An 18,107-nucleotide genomic window follows, 5' to 3' on the forward strand; every position below is an offset into this window, starting at 1 on the left:
AATATACTTAAACAACTCAAGGCCTTTATTCAAAGGAGATCCCGAAGACATAAGAAGTCATTTAGAAATCAAAGGAAAATATCTAAAACATGACCTTAATCTTAAGAATAATAATAATACTGATTATTTGTGGAGCACTTTTCCCTAAGTGCTCTATCAGTTTCACACACAATATTTCAAGTCCTTACAGCAATCCTGTAAGGTAGGCTAAGTAGTATTTACCTCTTATTACAAACACGGGGTGTGTGCATGATGCCACCATGGTGGTGGTGGTAAATACCCATTGGCTGAGCTGAGAATTGAACAGGAGAGTGCCAGCTCATAGCCCATAATCTTAACTGCAACACAGGACCCACAATTCCATGGGAGAGTTCAGAACTAGCCTAGTTGTTCAGAACTAGCCTAGATCTCATCCAGGGCTCAGAAACAAAGCTTTCTTCAGAATCAAAAATGCTACTGGTCATTCACAATCCAGATTCTAAGTGATGAGGATAACAGGAAATTATTTTCTTCTGTGGATTGTGTTATGATTTGTGTTTCATATCAGATGCTTCCTTTATCTCTTTAGCGGCCTTACTTTTTTGGGGATGACTCTGCAAATTTTTGCCATGGCTGTCGGCAAATTTGTTGGCTACCAGTCAGTGAAGCTGGGAGATCAGACCTACCTGGTCTGTAAAATCTTCTCTGAGGCAGGGATGGTATTTTTGACCTCTTATTGCCCCTATGCCTTTGGGCCTATCACAGTTGGTCCCAAGGGTGACCAAGTGTGCATTCCACCTAAAAGATTTACAGATGGCAATTGGGCAATACACAAATGTTTTGTCTACAAATGGAAATGAATGGAATTCAGTTAAATGCCAGTAACTCATGGCCATAAGGTAAGAGAAATTATACACATTTGCTCAATTAGAGGGTTTCACAACATCTTAGCTGAACTGAAGAACCTTCAGTTAAGTAGGATAGCATCCAAATTCTGGAGGGAGAGGGTGAAGCACCAGAATTATGGGGAAGGGGGTTGTCAAGGCAAAACCCTCATGGTAATTTTGGTGTGCATGGCTATGAGTGTCATGATGAATGCCTGTACAGCAAAATGTACCATGCCACTGCATATGTACTCTGAATATCTGAGATCGTCCAGGGCCTTTGATCCTACAGTAACCCACGAAGCCCAAATTGACCTAATTCACTTAGTATTAGGTGCACGCGCGTGTGTGTAAAATATACCAATTCTCTGCCATATGCTCTCCCAACTCTGATAGGTGTTGGTAATATCAGTCACTTGCATTAAGGACCCGGAGGCCTTTGGGAAGGCCACTACAAAAGAACATCTGGACGGATACTGACTACACCATTTCAGAATGCAAAGGGCATCTCCAGGTGGAATATTCCCCCCTGCCCCAAATTTGGTGACAGAAACCATCCTGTAGAGTTCTTTAGGACATGTTTGCCTAGCTCTGGTTGGATGTAAGGCTGTCTTAACAAATCTTACACAGAAGGGGTGGTTGATGATGAAACTAGAGTATAAACTACAAGTCAATGTAGCAATGGAAATGGTTTTGAGGGGGAGGCAGCAGCCAAAAATGGCTCACTGGGAAACAAGGTGTCAAAAGAGATGCACAGTGTTTTACAAGAATGGTCTCCATTCATCACTCAGGGAAAGGAAGAGGAATTGTGTAAGGATATATCTCACATATTAGAAAAAGGAGGACCAATTATTTGGGAACTCGCATAAATACAAATAAATATACATCACATGACAAGAATAGGTCAGGAAGAAAGTGAATATTGCTATAGGTTAGTTAAGACATTTCTTATGAGGAAGACGTGACAAATTGTCCAAATTAGGAGAATGAGTAGCTGTGGAGAGGGAAAGAGAATGGGTTAAGAAAGAAGACAGTGAATACAACCATGGTTATATGTAAATATGCAATCGAGCAAAATTTGATACAGTATATATGGCGATACAGTTTTTGTGGGAAACACTTTGTGCAGTAAACCCCTGGTTTTCTTCTTCAACGCAGTGTATTTTGAAAAGCAAATGCATGAGGAAAAGGAGGACTCTGAACAACCCACATTTCTATAATCTCCACAAAGCGGTACAGCCCACACCTCAGTGAAAATTAGGCCTCAGTCATATACTCATTAATACTGTTCTGGGGAGAGCAGCGGAGGGGAAAATGCACTATTAAAATGAAACCTTTCTCTGGAATTCTGCCTAGTTTTCCAGAATCCTGTTCTGCTGAGGCTGAAGGCCTTGCTTGTCTTTTGAAGAGGTTTATTATGTGCCCTGATGAGATTTCCAGACAGTGCATTGACTACAGATGGCCTTGGTAAAGACTACAGCTTTTGCAACGCAGGTTGGGCCTTCCTGTAGCCCAGGGGTGGGCATCCGGTAGCCCTCAGGTTTTCATCCTAGAATTCCCAAGATCCCTTACCATTGGCTATGCTGGCTGATGGGAGTTGTAGGCCAAGACATCTGGCAAGCCAAAAAGGAGATAAATGTGACAGGATGCTGGAACAAAGATTTATTGTGAAAAGCCCAATGTGTTTCGGCCTCTTTTTATTTTAAAGCCTTCTTCAGGGGGTTATAAAAATGTCTGCAGGAATTCTTATAACAACATATCTCCTGCTATAATTCACCATATTGCAAGCCACCAGTGAATTATAGCCGTGAGAGCAGGGAGGGGGAGGCTGCATTAAACAATGTACAATTTGCTGCCCTTTAGCGGTGCTCCAAAAGGCAGGTCACCTGAAGAATTATGTCGGAATGGGAGGTCAATGGCTACCATTTACTTAGGTGATTAGGGTTGGCTCTGGAACCACCATGTCATAATTCAGGAAGACTTATGTCAAGCTTAATCAGCTAAGTAAACAGTGGCCATCAACGTTCATTTCCTACAGAATCCTTCAGTGTAGAAACTGCTAAGTACTCTCCCCACCCACCCCCAAGATAAAGTCTAGGAAGACTCTTTAAGCCTCAATGGCATAAATTAGGATTTACAAACATCTATGCCCTGTTGGGTCCCTCTGGAACTTCTCCACATTCAAGCTTGTGTTGCAGTCCATCCTCTCCACATGGCGAGCCCATAGAGTGGTCAGGCATCCTACTGCACAGAGGGCAGTCCTCTATGTGAAGGCTTGTCAGAGGACCATTCTCTATTCAAAGCTGTCCTCAATTTGATAGGCTGCCCACTTCGAGGAACCATTAAAATCAAAGAACTACAAGAAGGGAGAGCAGAAACGGCCTTGACGTTGTCCCTCAAGAGTCCTGGGCAGCAGGACTGAGCAGCAGGCCCACGGGTCACCTGGTCAGTCTTCCTCACAACGATGAGATGATTGTACTTCTCTTTACATGACAGCAATTATATTTAATTTTGCAGTTATATGCATAAATGAGCACAGGCCAATGTGATGCAAAGGGATGTCCGCTTTTTTGGGTGATGTGTTGGTGGCCACCCTACTCCCAAAGTGTTTTCTCCTTGGCTTTCAGGTCTATTCTGCAGCACGCTCTCAAACTCCCAGAGGCGTGCCTCTGCTTTCTTCTTTAGCCAAGGCTGAAGGTGTTTAGTATAGATGCTGTTTAATTCTGGGGTGGAAGGATCATGGCAGCGAGGGAAACATTGCCTGGATTGTGGCAACATCTCATTCAGTTGCAGAGGCTGACTTGTGAAATATATACATACATATACATACATACATATTCTGTAGAATTTAATGAAGAACGCAAGTGCCTTTTCTTCATCAACCAAACTAACAGCAGCCAATTTATTAATATAAAGTTAATGGAGCTTCACACCACCCTCCCTGGCAGTGTATAAGCATTACTTACTTGCGTATGTATGTATGTATGTATGACATTTCTATACCACCAATAGTCAGAGCTCTCTGAGTGGTCTTAACCTGTGATGGGGACCTGCAGCCCTCACCCTAACTTCACACAGCCCTCAGCATCATCCAAATGGGTGCCCATCAATACATCTTGCGGTAATGAATTCCATAGGTTAACTCTGCACTGTGTGAAGAAGTCTTTCCTTTTATCTGTCCTGAATCTCCCACCAAACAGCTTCATGGGACGGCCCCTGTAGGTTCTCGAAAGAGGGAGAAAAATGTCTCCGTGTCCACTTTCTCCACACCATGCTTAATAGCGTACATGTCTATGATGTCTCCCCTTACTCGCCTCTTCTCCAAGCTCAGCAATCGCAGCTGTTGTGACCTTCCCTGATAGGGGAGATGCTCCAGCCCCTTGATCACTTTAGTGGCCCTTTTCTGCACTTTTTCCGACAAGACAATATCTTTTCTTAGGTGTGGTGACCAGAACTGTACACAGTATTCTAAGAGTAGTTGCACCAGAGATTTGCATAAGAGACGTATGATCTTGGCAGCTTTATTTTCCATTCCTTTCCTAATTGTACCTAATGTGGAATTTGCCTTTTTCATAGCAGCTGCACACTGGGTTGACATTTTCATCCACCACAACCCCAAGATCTCTTTCTTGGTCAGTCACTGCTACTCAGTTGGGACTGTGAAAACAAAACAAGTGCTTTTTCAACCATATTACCTACCTATTCCTAGTAAATGCTCGTGCATACATTAAGTGGATTCCCACCCCATCCCCCACCCTACACAACCACATATATGCTTTGTTCATTCATTTGTAGTGCATAGCTTAAACATGCGAGCTCCAAGTCGGCTGGTTTCGCTGATTCCCCAATAACTCTGTCATGCCAAGAGCCAACCATGACATGTCTGCCCCAGGGTGAATACAGTTGCCTGTTCCCCCCATAACAACTCATTGTGATGTGCTAGAGTGCAGGAAAACAGTCCTCTCTAGCAGGGGTGGGGAATTTGTGGCCTTCCAGACCTTGGACTACAATTCCCATCATCCCAGACCATTGGCCACACTGGCTGAGACTGATATGAGTTGGAGTCCAATTACATCTAGAGGGTCACGGAGCAAGGAAAGTTTTACTGTTATTCTGCATAACTGGGTTTTCATTCTGGTGCAATTCTCTAATAACAGGGGTGTCAAACCTCTTTCATCCAGAGAATGAAATTCAATTTCAGAGGAGCTCGGGGGGGGGGGGGCAGGATTCTAGTACTGGGCAGGGCCAGAGGCAAAAGTGGTGGGGCCAAAAATACCAGCATACTTTACCATAAAGCTCTTACTTTTAGTAACTAAGCCTTAGGAGAGGCATGATAACCCTTTAGAATGGGGCGGGGGGGGGGGAACCACCAAATGACTGGCAGTCAGGGGAAATGGGGGGCCAGGAGCGCTGCATTTGGTCCCCAAGTCAGATTCAGTGGAGGCTGGTGGCTCTGATTTTGGTGGCTGTCAAGAATGACGTCCTGTTTTCCATCATGAGATTAGGCTGAGTTGTTCTGTCTAATGCAACCACCTGGAACTGTAAGTTGTCTAGAGGCTCCTCGGCCCTCTGCTCAAGGCCGGATGTGGTCCCTCCTAATTGGGGGTGAGCGCAGCTGGGTTGGGGGGGGTGCCCGCCTCTCGGAGGCCAGGGCGGCCCACCAGGGGCTGAGCCGGCTAAGGGAAATCTGCCCTGTGTGCCAGGGCTGGGCTTCAAAAGCAGGCTGAGGTAGAGGCGTGGGGCCTCTCTTTGCTCTGGAAGTTCTTGGACCTGCTGACGGCTGGATGCTGACCTGGGAGGCCCATACTTAGGTATGTTAAGGATCGGCCAGGGAGCTCTATTATTTTGCCTGGCTGTGTGTTTGTAAGGCTCTCTGTATATAGTTAAGTGATTTGGCTTTGTACCCTCTTGTGTAACTTGCTGCTTCCATTCTTCCCTTTCCCCCTTTATTTTTATCTTAATAAATCTTTATCCAACCTTTAGTTGGTGTGATTTCTCTGCATAACCTCAATGCTAATTTCAGCGCTCCTTGGCCTAGGAGGGTACCTACCGGGTATTTTGGGGGACTGGAAGGCTGGGTTTGGCCAGTCCTATTTTGCAGGAGAGTTGGAATTAGTCCCAGAGTGGTCCTACCTTGCAGGAAGGTTGGAACTGGTTCCAGCAATCCTTTACAGTGGCGCTGCGAATCTATTCCGTGTTTCAGTCAGAACCAGCCAGAACTCTAAAGGCGCTATCCAAGACGTTGCACTTAGTTTCGGGGACAGGGTTCAGCAACTTGGATAGCTCCTTTAGAGTCCTTGCTGGGTCTGACAAAAACCCGGAATGAATTCACAGCTCCACGGAAATCGGAGCCACCAGCCTCCACTGTGCAGATTTGGTGCATGGACGTGAGGTTCAACCCCCCCCCGGTCTTATTTACCACAGCGTGATTGTAGCCAGGTAGAAGGGTATTACGGACCACCAGTTCACCACGTGCCTAAACGCACACTGTATTAAGCTGCTATGGGCCACGCGGAGCTATGCCGCAAGCCAAGGCCGGACCGGACGGTGTGAGCTTTCACGAGGCTTCCTTCGGCGAAGGCGCCTCCTCCAGTGTCAGGATATTGAAAGCTTCCCTGGTGTGGATCTTCTGATGCCTGACGAGGACGGCGCGGTGGGAAAAGCTCTTCCCGCAGGTGGTGCATTGATGCGGCCGCTCTCCCGTGTGGACCTTCTGGTGCCGGATGAGGACGGCCCGGTCGCAGAAGCACTTCCCACAGGTTGCACACTTGAATGGCTTCTCGCCCGTGTGGATCCGCTGGTGCACCATCAGGATCTGCCGCTGGCTGAAGCTCTTGCCGCACTCGGAGCAGGTGTACGGCCGCTCGCCCGTGTGGACCCGGTGGTGCTTGACCAGCTGGGAGGACGTGTTGAAGGATTTGTCGCAGTCTGGGCACTTGAATGGCTTCTCCCCCGTGTGGGAGCCCTCGTGGATCATGAGGCTGGAGCTCCGGCTGAACGTCTCCCCGCACTGCGAACATTTGTACGGCTTCTCCCGTGTGTGGACTTTGTGGTGGTTGAGCAGCTGCGTCTTCCGACTGAAGCTTTTGTCGCACTCCAAGCAGTTGAATGGCTTCTCCCCGATGTGGATCCGGTAGTGCCGGGTGAGGTCCGAGCTGACGGTGAAGCTCTTCCCGCACTGCGAGCAGGTGTAGGGCCTCTCCCCTGTGTGGGTCCTCTCGTGCGCCACCAGGGTGGATTTTAAGCTGAAGCATTTCCCGCAGTCTTTGCACATGAACGGCTTCTCCCCGGTGTGGGTTCTCTGATGTGCGACGAGCACCGTGGTCCGGCTGAAGCTTCTCCCACACACGCCGCACACCTTTTCCCCCCGGCTTCGGCGCCTTCTCTTGACGACGATGGTTTGGTTCATTTCCCCGCTTTCTCCTAGGTAAGGAAACAAGGCATCCACGCTTGGGTCCAGACAGTTTTTCCTTCCCTTCTCCGATCCCTCCTGACTCGCAGAAGCTTCTCTGCCTTCTTGGGGCCAAGGGAGGATTCCCCAGGAGGTCCCACGAAGTTTTGCTGGCTTATTCTTTTCGAGCTGGGGTTTCTCCTCTTTGCTCTCTGTCATCCACCCATCACCTGCTGGAAAAAGACAATGATGCGTGAGAAGTTATTCCCTAGAGAATAATCTTTTTATTGTATCGTATTATTTACAACATTTATATATCGCTCCACATCTAAACAGATTCCAGAGCAGCAACAATAAAAGATAAAAAGAATGAAACACCATATTAAAAATGCTGTTTTTAAGAAAAGAATACTAGTAAAAACGAAGGCTGGTCAATCAAGGAAGGCTTCCTGAAATAAAGATGTTTTCGGGAGGTGCCTAAAACAAAACCATGTTGGTGCCTGCCTGACCTCCAGAGGCAGGGAGTTCCACAGAAAAGGGGCCACCACACTGAAGGCTCTTCTCCGGGAGGAATCCAATCCGGCCATAGGTCCATGCGGAACCACCAGGAGCATGCCACCTGATGACCTCAGTGACTGGGCAGGTTGGTATGGGAGAAAATGCTCTCTCAGGTATCCTGGTCCCAAGTTGTTTAGGGCTTTATACACTAGTACCAAAACCTTAAACCTGGCCAGGTAGTGGATAGGCAGCCAGTGGAGTTACATGCTGGAAAGGGGCAGCTCCCGTTAACAGCCGAGCTCCTGCATTCTGCACCAGCTCCAGCTTCCAGACCAGCCTTAAGGGCAGCCCCACAGAGAGTGCATTGCAGCAATCCAGGCTTGAGGTTTCTAGCACCTGCACCACTGTGGCCAAGCTATTATATTACATTATATTATACTAACAAACAAACCGAGCTTTGCATGGGAAAGAGGAGGAGACTGTCATTAGCCCACGCAACCACACTGGGAGCAAGAGTTCGCCTCATCAGATGACTTCAAGTCCAGGAAAGTTTATGCTACAATAAACCTGTCAGGCTTTAAGGTGCTGCAAGACCCTTCATTGCTTCCCTCAAAGACGTAACTCTCAGGACAGTCTCCTTCAGGGTGGGTAGGAGGAATCCTTCTGCTTCCTTTCGGGCTGGAAATTGGTGTCCAGAGATTACGGGTTGCAGAGATGGCAGGATGAATTGCTAACACGAGGTCAGAAGTGGGAAAACTCCAGGGCTTTATTGCTGCCACTGTGGCGGCAGCAAAAAAGCACCGATTTTCTAGGAGGCTTCCGGGCGCGCGATTCTGCTTCTCAATAAGGTGCGTGCTCCCCACAAGCCTCGTTTTAAAGGAAAATTGCCACTCCTTTAGTGGTGCTGATGGGGGTTCCCCCCCCCCCGCAAAGACAGCCAGGGAGCCACATTTGGCCCACAAATCATGTGTTGGGCACCCCTGTACTTGACAGAAAAAAGAAGCAGCCTGAGACAAAGCCACCCAGGGAACGTGGGGCCATCAACAGCACAGACACATGGAAATCCTTACTCTGCGAGCTGCTATTGCCATCACTCTCCTTCTTGGCCACAGAGCAAAGCTGCTTCTCTTCGGGGACAGACGGAGGCTGCTTGGCCGCTGTGGGGACATCCAAAGCACCCTCCTGAATCAGAGCTGAATCCTGAAACAAACAGCAAAATCCTTCTTCAGGACAATGGGACAAAGCAAGAAGTAGACTGAAGGGGTTTCAAGGGGAAGAGGACACATCCTGCCCTCCCTCACTGAGCACCGGTCTTCCATCTGAAACAGTGCCCCAGGCAAACAAAAAATAGGATCTGACTCTGGAGCTATTCACACAACACATGTGTGAATAGCTCCAGAGTTGAACCGGGGGTTGTTTGTTAAACCGTGGGTTAGCGTGTTGTCTGAACCCAGGACATTTTCCACAGGGTGGCTTGTTAACCACGCAGTGTAGCTTATTTTTCTCAAACAAGCCAGCATGAGAACCTATGGTTTATTGTTGGGTTGTTCAGGGTGGTTAACAAGCCACATTGCAGGGTTAACAAGCCACCTTGCTGAAAATGTCCAGGGTTGAGACAACACATTAACCCAAGGTTCAACAAACAACCCGATGGTTCAACAACAACACACGCTCAACCACTGAGTATGGGTTAGCGTGTTGTGTGAAGCCAGTCAATGTTTCTTTTTCTTTTTTCTTTCTTTTTTTAGAATACTTTTAATTTATTTCTGTCTTTATAAATGAAATAAACAATACCAACAACCCGATCAATAACTACAAATTCCTAACAGTACAATATTCTTAGGAGGACACAACAATACCAAAAAGAAGAAAGGGGAAAAAAGAAAGGAAAAAGAAAGAAAAAAAAGATTTTTTCCCCCTTCTTTTTTAAAGGGTTAAATTTAAACTCCAATACACATGGGCTTCAGATCCCATTCTAATTTAGAAACTATACCTATAACATTAGCAATATTATAATTTGATAATCAACCTTACATTTCAATATCATATCATCAGTCTTATAGCGAGGAAGTTGGCCTACAATTCATTCCCAGCAACCATATATTGCCCTTAAGTTAGAATATAATAGTAATAATAAAGCTTAACAGTTTAGCCAACCAAAAATCTTACTTAGTAGTCTTATAGTAATTATAATAATAGTAATAATAATAACAGCAAAAAAAAGAAAAAAGAGATGAAATTATAATGTTATATCATAATAAAGCTTGAAAGCAACCTTACAACAGTCAGTAATATATTGTATACTAGATATATAAATGAGTGTGCACAATATGCCCTCAAACAATATATTTAAATACAGCATATCATAACGAGAATTTAAAGAAAAATAAAAAAGAATGAAAGAAAGCAAATGACTGTATATATAATCAGTTATCTCTGACCTAGCCTGAATCATGCAGACTAAACATAAACAATTAACAAAACTTGTTTAGAGATTCCAGTTCATGGGGCTGGAACAGAAGTCTCACGCATTTTTACATCCAGCCATGCCTCCGCCATTTCATGATTTAGGAACTTCTTCATTTGACCTTCAGAGGCAAATGTAGCAGGATATTTTAAAGTGATATTGTAAGTTCATTTGTTTTGCCATATTTTTTGCCTTGATGAATTGCCTTCTTTTATCAGCCACCTCTTTGATGTAATCAAGAAATAACATAACTTCTTGTTTCCAAAAAAGATTTCCACCCTCTCTTGCCAAACATAGGATATAATTCTTTGTGGAGATTCTTGCAAATTGGACTATAATGGTATAGCCAGTCCCTTTAGCATTTGGCACATGAAATGCCTGCTCAGTATCAAATAAATAATCAGATGGCACAGGGAGTATCTCATGCAAAAACTTGTCTACAAAGGTAGGCAAATTTACATCTCTAGGCAGATTTTTAATACCACTAATACGTACATTGGATTTGCGCATGAAGGCCTCCAGTTGGGAAATTCTGACAGAGAAATTTTTGAAAAAAGCTTGTGTCATAGTTTCGTTCGTTGTCAGCCTATCTCACAGCTCGTTAACCTTCACCTCAATTTTTTGCCAAGAAGTGTTAATTAAATCCACAGCTCCTTGCAGCACGGTGATGGAATTTTGGATTGAATCAACCTCTTAGATTGCTCCGCAAATTGCGAAGATAAAGTTTTTATCAGAGTAAGTAACTCCCCTGTATCTTCAGTTCTTGGAGCCTTTGCCAAAGGAGGTACAGGGGGAGTGGGCAGTGATGCATTTCCTTTCTTTCTCCTCGCTGTAGCCATGTTTCTCTTCAAACAAATCTTGCAGGCCCTCAGATATTCTCAAATATTGTTGATATTTCTTAAACCATCCCTCAGATGTTGTTGATATTTCTTAATCCATATATTACAATGGAACATGTCAGCCCTGTTTTCTCCTATTAGGAGTTTCAAACCAGCTTTTTGCAATGTTTACGCTCTGGGAGGGTAGTCTTGGCATCCAGCCCCCGCCCGCATCTTTGTGGAGAGTACTTTTCTCCAAGATCTCATCCAGCTGCTGCCTTGCCCCTCCCCTTTTAATTCCAGGGGGGAGATGAAAAGGTTTTTCAACCTTTTAAAAAGCTGTTTGAGATAGCTTCCCGCGGAGGCTCTGCCAACTGCTGCGAGGGCGATGTTGGTTCCAACCAGAAGTCCGCCAGTTGATGTGAAGGGTTGGTGTGGGAGGGGGAAAATAATCCCAAATCCAATGGAGGCACCTTGTGCAAGCGGAGCCCTGCTTACGCAAAGTGTCTCTGAACAAGTTTTGATGATCCCCCCCTGCAGCCCCCTGCCCACCCTATTCAGAGGGGTACTGTGACCCTCCAGAGAGACTTCCTAGAGTGACTGAGTAGGTAGGAAGAGGGAGGAAACTCCACTGCATGAGTGAACTTTCAGATCACGCAACTTGGAATCAAGCCCACTTTCTTTTCTTTTTCTTTATTATTTATTACATCATTATTTTTCCATTTATCTGGTGGATAAATTTATAGGTTGCTGAACAAAGGAATTTACCAGCATGGAGTACAATCCAAAGACGCAATCACAAACAGAAGAAAACACAATATAAATAGAACAAAAAATGTCGGTTTCAGCATATACATATCTAAAGGAGTAACCAGTAGCATATTTGGTCAAGAACCTAAGAAGAGCCCTGCTGGATCAGAGCAAGGGTCCATGTAGTCCAGCATTCTGTTCACACAGTGGCCAACCAGCTGCTCACAGGAAAGACATAAGTGCAACAGTACCCTCACACCCATGTTCCCCAGCAACTGGTGAAAAAATTAAGAAAAACTAAGCTGGAAAATAAATGTTTTCAGGATGCGTCTAACGCTTACAAGCATTGGTGCATGCCTTCATTCCACGGGCAGGCAGAGTATTCCAGAGGGCAGGGGCAACTACACTAACAGTACAATCCCATACATGTTTATGCAGATGTAAGCCCCATTGCCCCTTCATGGATCACTGCCTTGTTGGGGTGAAGGGGCTTGTGTAACTCAGGGAAGCCATAAGCTATGCCGTGCAGGGCCACCCAAGACGGACAGGTCATGGCAGAGAGTTCTGACAAAATGTGGTCCACTAGAGAAGGAAATAGCAATCCACTCCAGTATTCTTGCCAAGAAAACCCCATGGAACATATCACAAGGCTAAATCCTAAAGGAAATCAACCCTGAGTGCTCATTGGAAGGACAGATACTGAAGCTGAAGCTCAAATATTTTGGCCACCTAATGCGAAGAGAAAACTCCCCGGAAAAGACCCTGATGCTGGGAAAGACTGAAGGCAAAAGGAGAAGGGGACGGCAGAGGATGAGATGGCTAGATAGCATCATCGATGCAATGAATATGAACTTGAGCACGCTCCGGGAGAAAGCGGAGGACAGGAAGGCCTGGCGTGCTATGGTCCATGGGGTCACAAAGAGTCGGACACGACTGAACGACTGAACAACAACAACAAAGCCCCATTGAGTTCAATGACACTCACTCACATGTAAGTAATCACAGGATTGCAGCCTATGGGCGCAATCCCATACCCGTTTAGACAGAAAAAAATCCTACAGTTCCCAGCATGCCCCTGCCAGCATGGATGGCTGAAGGGATACTGGGAGTTGTAGGACATTTTTGTGTCGAAACAGGCATTGATTGAGCCCTAAATGCCCTGTTTTGAGTGGCCATCAGAGGAAGCTGGGGGGGGGGGGTGGCTGTAGAACAGTGCCTCCAACTCCCAACTCACTGAGGTGGTCTAGGAGGATCGCATGGCCAAAGGTATCAAAAACCACCTTAAGATCAAGAAGAGGCATCAGGGTCGCACTCCTTCTGTCCCTCTTCCGAAGGCGGCCATCCATCAGGGTGACCAAGGCCGATTCCGTCCCAAAACCAGTCCTGAATCCAGACTGGAATTTTGGCTAGATGAGTCACCACACTCAAAGAATAAACAAACTATTACCATATAGGAAACAAAAGTCTGCATATACCGATTTGGCTCAAAAGCTGATCTGGATTAGAACTGTCAAGTCTGACTGATAGAGCCTCTCCACGGTTTCAGGTAGATAGAATCATAGAATAGTAGGGTTGGAAGGGGCCTACAAGGCCATCGAGTCCAACCCCCTGCTCAATGCAGGAATCCAAGTCAGAGCATCCCTGACAAATGGCTGTCCAGCCTCGTCTTGAAGGCCTCCAGTGTGGGAGAGCCCACCACCTCCCCAGGTAATTGGTTCCATTGTCGTATTGCTCTTACAGTCAGGAAGTTTTTCCTGATGTTCAGCCGGAATCTGGCTTCCTGTCACTTGAGCCCATTATTCCGTGACCTGGACTCTGGGATGACCAAGAAGAGATCCTGGCCTTCTTCTCTGTGACAACCTTCCAAGTACTTGAAGAGTGCTATCATATCTCCCCTCAGTCTTCTCTTCTCAAGGCTAAACATGCCCAGTTCTTTCAGTCTCTCTTCATAGGGCTTTGTTTCCAGTCCCCTGATCATCTTTGTTGCCCTCCTCTGAACCCTCTCCAGTTTGTCTGCATCCTTCTTAAAGATGTTCTTCTGAAGCCTGGCAATTGGGACCCTTAACTGGAGATGGGAGGGATCAAATCTGGGAATTTTCTGCACACCAGGTGTGTGGTCCAACAGTAAGCTACAAGCCCGAATACAGGGGTGTCGAACCTCTGGCCCACAGGCCAAATCTGGGTTACCTGATATCCTAATTAGAATCTCTGACATTCCGCAGATGGTCACACCCCGTCTCCTCACCCCATCCCTTTCCTCCAGACTGCCGATCCTTCAGTGCAGGGGTCCCAACCTTTCTGGACCCCAGGGCACACACGGGAATTTGAGAAACTGCTGTGGGCACAACCACAAAATGGATCTCACAGAGGATGTGGCTAGTCCCATAATGGCGGCTGTGGGGACCAGGCTGGTCAAAAGTGAGCTAAAGAGGTGGGGTGAACATAGTGAGACTAGAGGCTGGGAGGTGGGAGGGAGGGAAAATGGCAGGGCAGAGGGGAGAGGGGAGAGAAAGAACAAAGCTAAAGGCAAGAAAGGGAGAGAAAGAAGACTGCCCTTACATTTTCCAAGTTTTTTCTTAGAACTATTTCTTTGTAAGGGGGCAGGGAGGGGTGAGCTTCGTGGGTGCTGCAGGAGGTCCCCATGGGTGCCCTGGCATTGAACACCACTGCTTTAATGGTATCCCTGCTTTTGTGCTGTTTTTCCCCATTCTTAAAGTTTGAAATGCCTCTCCTAAGGCTTAGTTAGCAGCAGTATGAGATTTAAACTAAAATATGCTGACATTTTGACCCACCCTTTTTGGTTCAGCCCCACCCACCACTAGAATGCGGCCCCCAAGAGCTTCTCAGAAATTGAATTTGGTCCTCTGGATGAAAGAGATTCGACACCTCTGTTATTAGACAACTGCTCCAGAATGGAAACCCAGTGATGGAGAATAATGGTGATCTCAAAGGGTCATTGTGAATAATCCCTGCATTGGTGACCCCGCCTCCTGGGATTATCGAAAGGAAAATGTTCTCACCTCTGATTCTGATTGCCCGGACTCTTGCTGTCTCAGTAAAAAGTCTTCTGCTAGGGCTACCGCTTGGTCGCACGTCTCAGGGCGACCGGCCTTCACCCAGCTCTGGATCTCTGACGGCAAGATGGCCAGGAACTGTTCCAGGATCACCAGCTCCAGGATCTGCTCCTTGGAGTGCCTCTCTGGCGTCAGCCACCGGTGGCAGAGGTACCAGAGGCGGCTGCAGGTCTCACGGGGCCCCTGGGCCTCCTGGTAGCGGAACTCCCGGAAGAGCGTCCGCTGCACGTCCATGGCGACCGAGTCCTCCCTCAGGAGATCTTCCCTCACTTTCCAATTATCCTCCATCTTTGGGGCTTCCATGTTTGGGGCTTCCATCTTTGTGTAGTCTCCTTGAGCTTCTCTGCTGAGCTCAGACAACCCTCTGGACCTCTGATAAGCATTTGCCGCTCCCTCAAAAGAGGCCAGGAAAGACTTAGCATTCTCCCAAGCTGGGGACCCTGGTAGCTGAGGGTTTCCCCATCCTGAGTGAGGGAACTGCGTTGCTTTTAGGGCCTCATGGGATTCTAAATATTCCAAATATCTCTCACCTGAGTCACTGGTAATGTGTTCCGGGGCCTCCCTTTTCAGAAAACCTTGGTCGTTCTCAGCTTTGAATTCATGAGGGGCTCTTCCTGCTCTCTCTAGGGCCACCCCGGGTTTAAGACCTACTTGTCCTCCCTCCTCCAACTGTTCCTTGGCCTTTATCCCCTGTTGCAACAGAGCTTGGAACTGGAGACCAACACTTGCCGTTCTTGCCTTCTCGGCAGCCATTTTGTGTTTTAGGTCAGATTTTGCTCCGTATGGGATGCCCTGGTTTTAAAAAAAAACCCTTTGTTTGATTGAAGAGCCACTCCACCCTCCCCAAAATGGCTCAGCCCCTGGCTTGTCTACCCATGCCCATGCTGGGTCCACAAAATCCATGGGGCATTTTCAGTGCTGTTGGAGAACTCTGGTGTTGGAGGTCTCTAGACAAAAACATGGTGTTTCATGGGAACAGCTGATGAGAAGTGCTCACCCTGGGAAAGAAACAGACATTCAAAGATGGGAGGTAAGAATATATAGAGAAATGAACATTCTGTCTTCAGCATCTCAGCTGATCAAAATATGCAGCATGACTCCCCAGCTGAACAGGATACCATTTCTGCCTCTGTATACATGCAGTTGACCCTTGAGAACTTCTGAGGAGGCCTCACTGATTGTAACAGCACGTAAGCAGGCCTTTTTGGTAGTGGCACCCATCTTCTGGGACACCCCCCTATTTGTTGTTCAGGAAGTAGAAAGCGTGCTGAGCTTTAAATGCTTCTTGAAGACTTATTTGTTTACACAACTTTTTCCTGACTTGTAATGGATTATGCCACTACTCCGTTTTAAGATTGTCATGTTGTCATGTTTTTAAGTGTTTTTGTTTTTATTGTGCTTAGATGTTTTAAAAATAAGTTTTATACGATATGTGTGTGGGAGTTGTGAAATTCCAAATGTGCCCAATGACTCGAAAAGGTTGGGGACCCCTATGGAAACAGAGTTGCAATCCAGTCAACTGACGGGAAAAGTTGTCCAGATGCCTCTGTGGTGAGTAAATCACACATCTGACTCACAGCAATCTACTCCCACTGCCTTTATGTGTATGTTTTATAGTTGTCGGCAGTAATGTATTTTAAATTGATCCTGTGAGCCACCTCCAAAAATACCATTTGATTTGAGACGCAGGATTTGGTTTGATTTGATTTAATATTGATAAATCAAAATGTATTGATTTAGTTTGATTTGACTTCTATCCCACCCTTCCTCAAAAGGACCCCAGGGCAGTTAACGACCTCTATAAAACAAAGTACATCACATAAACATTAAAATCATGACTCTAAAATCACAAATATATAATAACCTACAATAAAAGCCATCACCACAATCAATCCATCAACCCCCCCCCCCCCAATAGAGCACTTGCCTACGTCCCAAGAGCCTGCACAAATAAATAGGTCTTAGCTGGTGTCTAAAGGTAGGGATGTCAGAGAAATCTGCAACGGAACCAAATGAGTTTGGATTTTCATGAATCTGACCTGTGGATTCCACAACAGGCTGGTTTTCCCCTGTTGGGCAGATTCCTTGGACTTGTGAACTGTTTTTCTAACTTTCCCGAATTTTGTGGAAATTTCATTGTTGAAAAATACACAAAATTTAAAAAAACAGCCAAAAATGCACATGTCCCCCTAAAATGCTCATTTGGGCAAAATTTGCACATTTTTGTACATGTGAATTCCCACAAATTCGGAAACAAAAAAAAATCCGATTCCGTGGGTGGGCAGATGACAGAACAAAAGGCACCTGACAAGCTGCGGAACACAGACAGAACGGATTTTACACGATCTGTACATCCCTACCTAAAGGACAACAGCATGGGGGACAGCAAAATATCTACCAGAAGAGAGTTCCAGAGCGAGGGTGCTACTACCAAAAAGGCCTTACCATGGCCACTTTCCTCCAGGGCACCACAAACAAAGCTTCCCGGACTGACCTTAAATCCTGGGATGGTTGAAAGTGGGGGAGGCAGTCCTTAAAATATCAGTATTTTAACCAAATGGCTGTGGCTCTCCAGTGTTTCTTCAGAGAAGGATTTTACTGAGCCCTGGTATCAGAGAACCTTTAACAGTGAATAGTAGGGATTAAGCCTCTACCACCCAATTTAACTCAGACCAATCAGCTAAAAAGACAAAGAAAAAAAAAGAAGAGAACCATATCATCTTCCATCCATTTCCCTTGGATTTGTCTATAACAAGGATGTTAAACTCTCTTTCAGCCTGAGGGGCAAATTCCATTTCAGAGAAGCACTTGGGGGCCGCATTCCAGTGGACGGTGGGGCCAAAGGCAAAAGAGGTGGGTCAAAACACCAGCATATTTTAGCTTAAAGCCCTTACTGCCAGTAGCTAAGCCTTACAGGTGCACTGTTCTGGTCACCGCACCGAAAAAATATATTGTAGAGCTGGAAACTACAATGACCAAGGGGCTGGAGCATCTCCCCTACGAGGGAAGGTTACAACAGCTGAGATTGTTTAGCTTGGAAAAAAGGAGGGTGAGGGGAGACACGATTTGTTGTTGTTCAGTCATTCAGTCGTGTCTGATTCTTCGTGACCCCATGGACCACAGCACGCCAGGCCTTCCTGTCCTTGAGGTCTACAAAATGATGCATGGTGTGGGGAACATGGATAGGGAGACATTTTTCTCCCTCTCTCAAAAAACTAGAACTTGGGGTCATTCTGTGAAGCTGAA

General features: G+C 46.2%; 1 protein-coding gene across 1 annotated transcript in view; it reads right to left on the reverse strand.

The window, feature by feature from the left end:
• Nucleotides 1–6,420: 6,420 nt before the first annotated feature.
• LOC146356195 (uncharacterized) overlaps nt 6,421–18,107 on the reverse strand; it is a 50,487-nt gene continuing 38,800 nt past the window's right edge. The window contains exons 7-9 of the mRNA XM_084830037.1: nt 14,808–15,653; nt 8,823–8,952; nt 6,421–7,484 (exon numbers count right to left, since the gene is read on the reverse strand). Coding sequence (XP_084686163.1) covers nt 6,421–7,484; nt 8,823–8,952; nt 14,808–15,653 — 2,040 coding nt within the window. The remainder of the gene's footprint in view (nt 7,485–8,822; nt 8,953–14,807; nt 15,654–18,107) is intronic.

This window comes from Heloderma suspectum, chromosome 2, assembly GCF_057233095.1.
Source record: "Heloderma suspectum isolate Gila_16-S chromosome 2, 16-S_ref, whole genome shotgun sequence".
Taxonomy (NCBI): Eukaryota; Metazoa; Chordata; class Lepidosauria; order Squamata; family Helodermatidae; genus Heloderma; species Heloderma suspectum.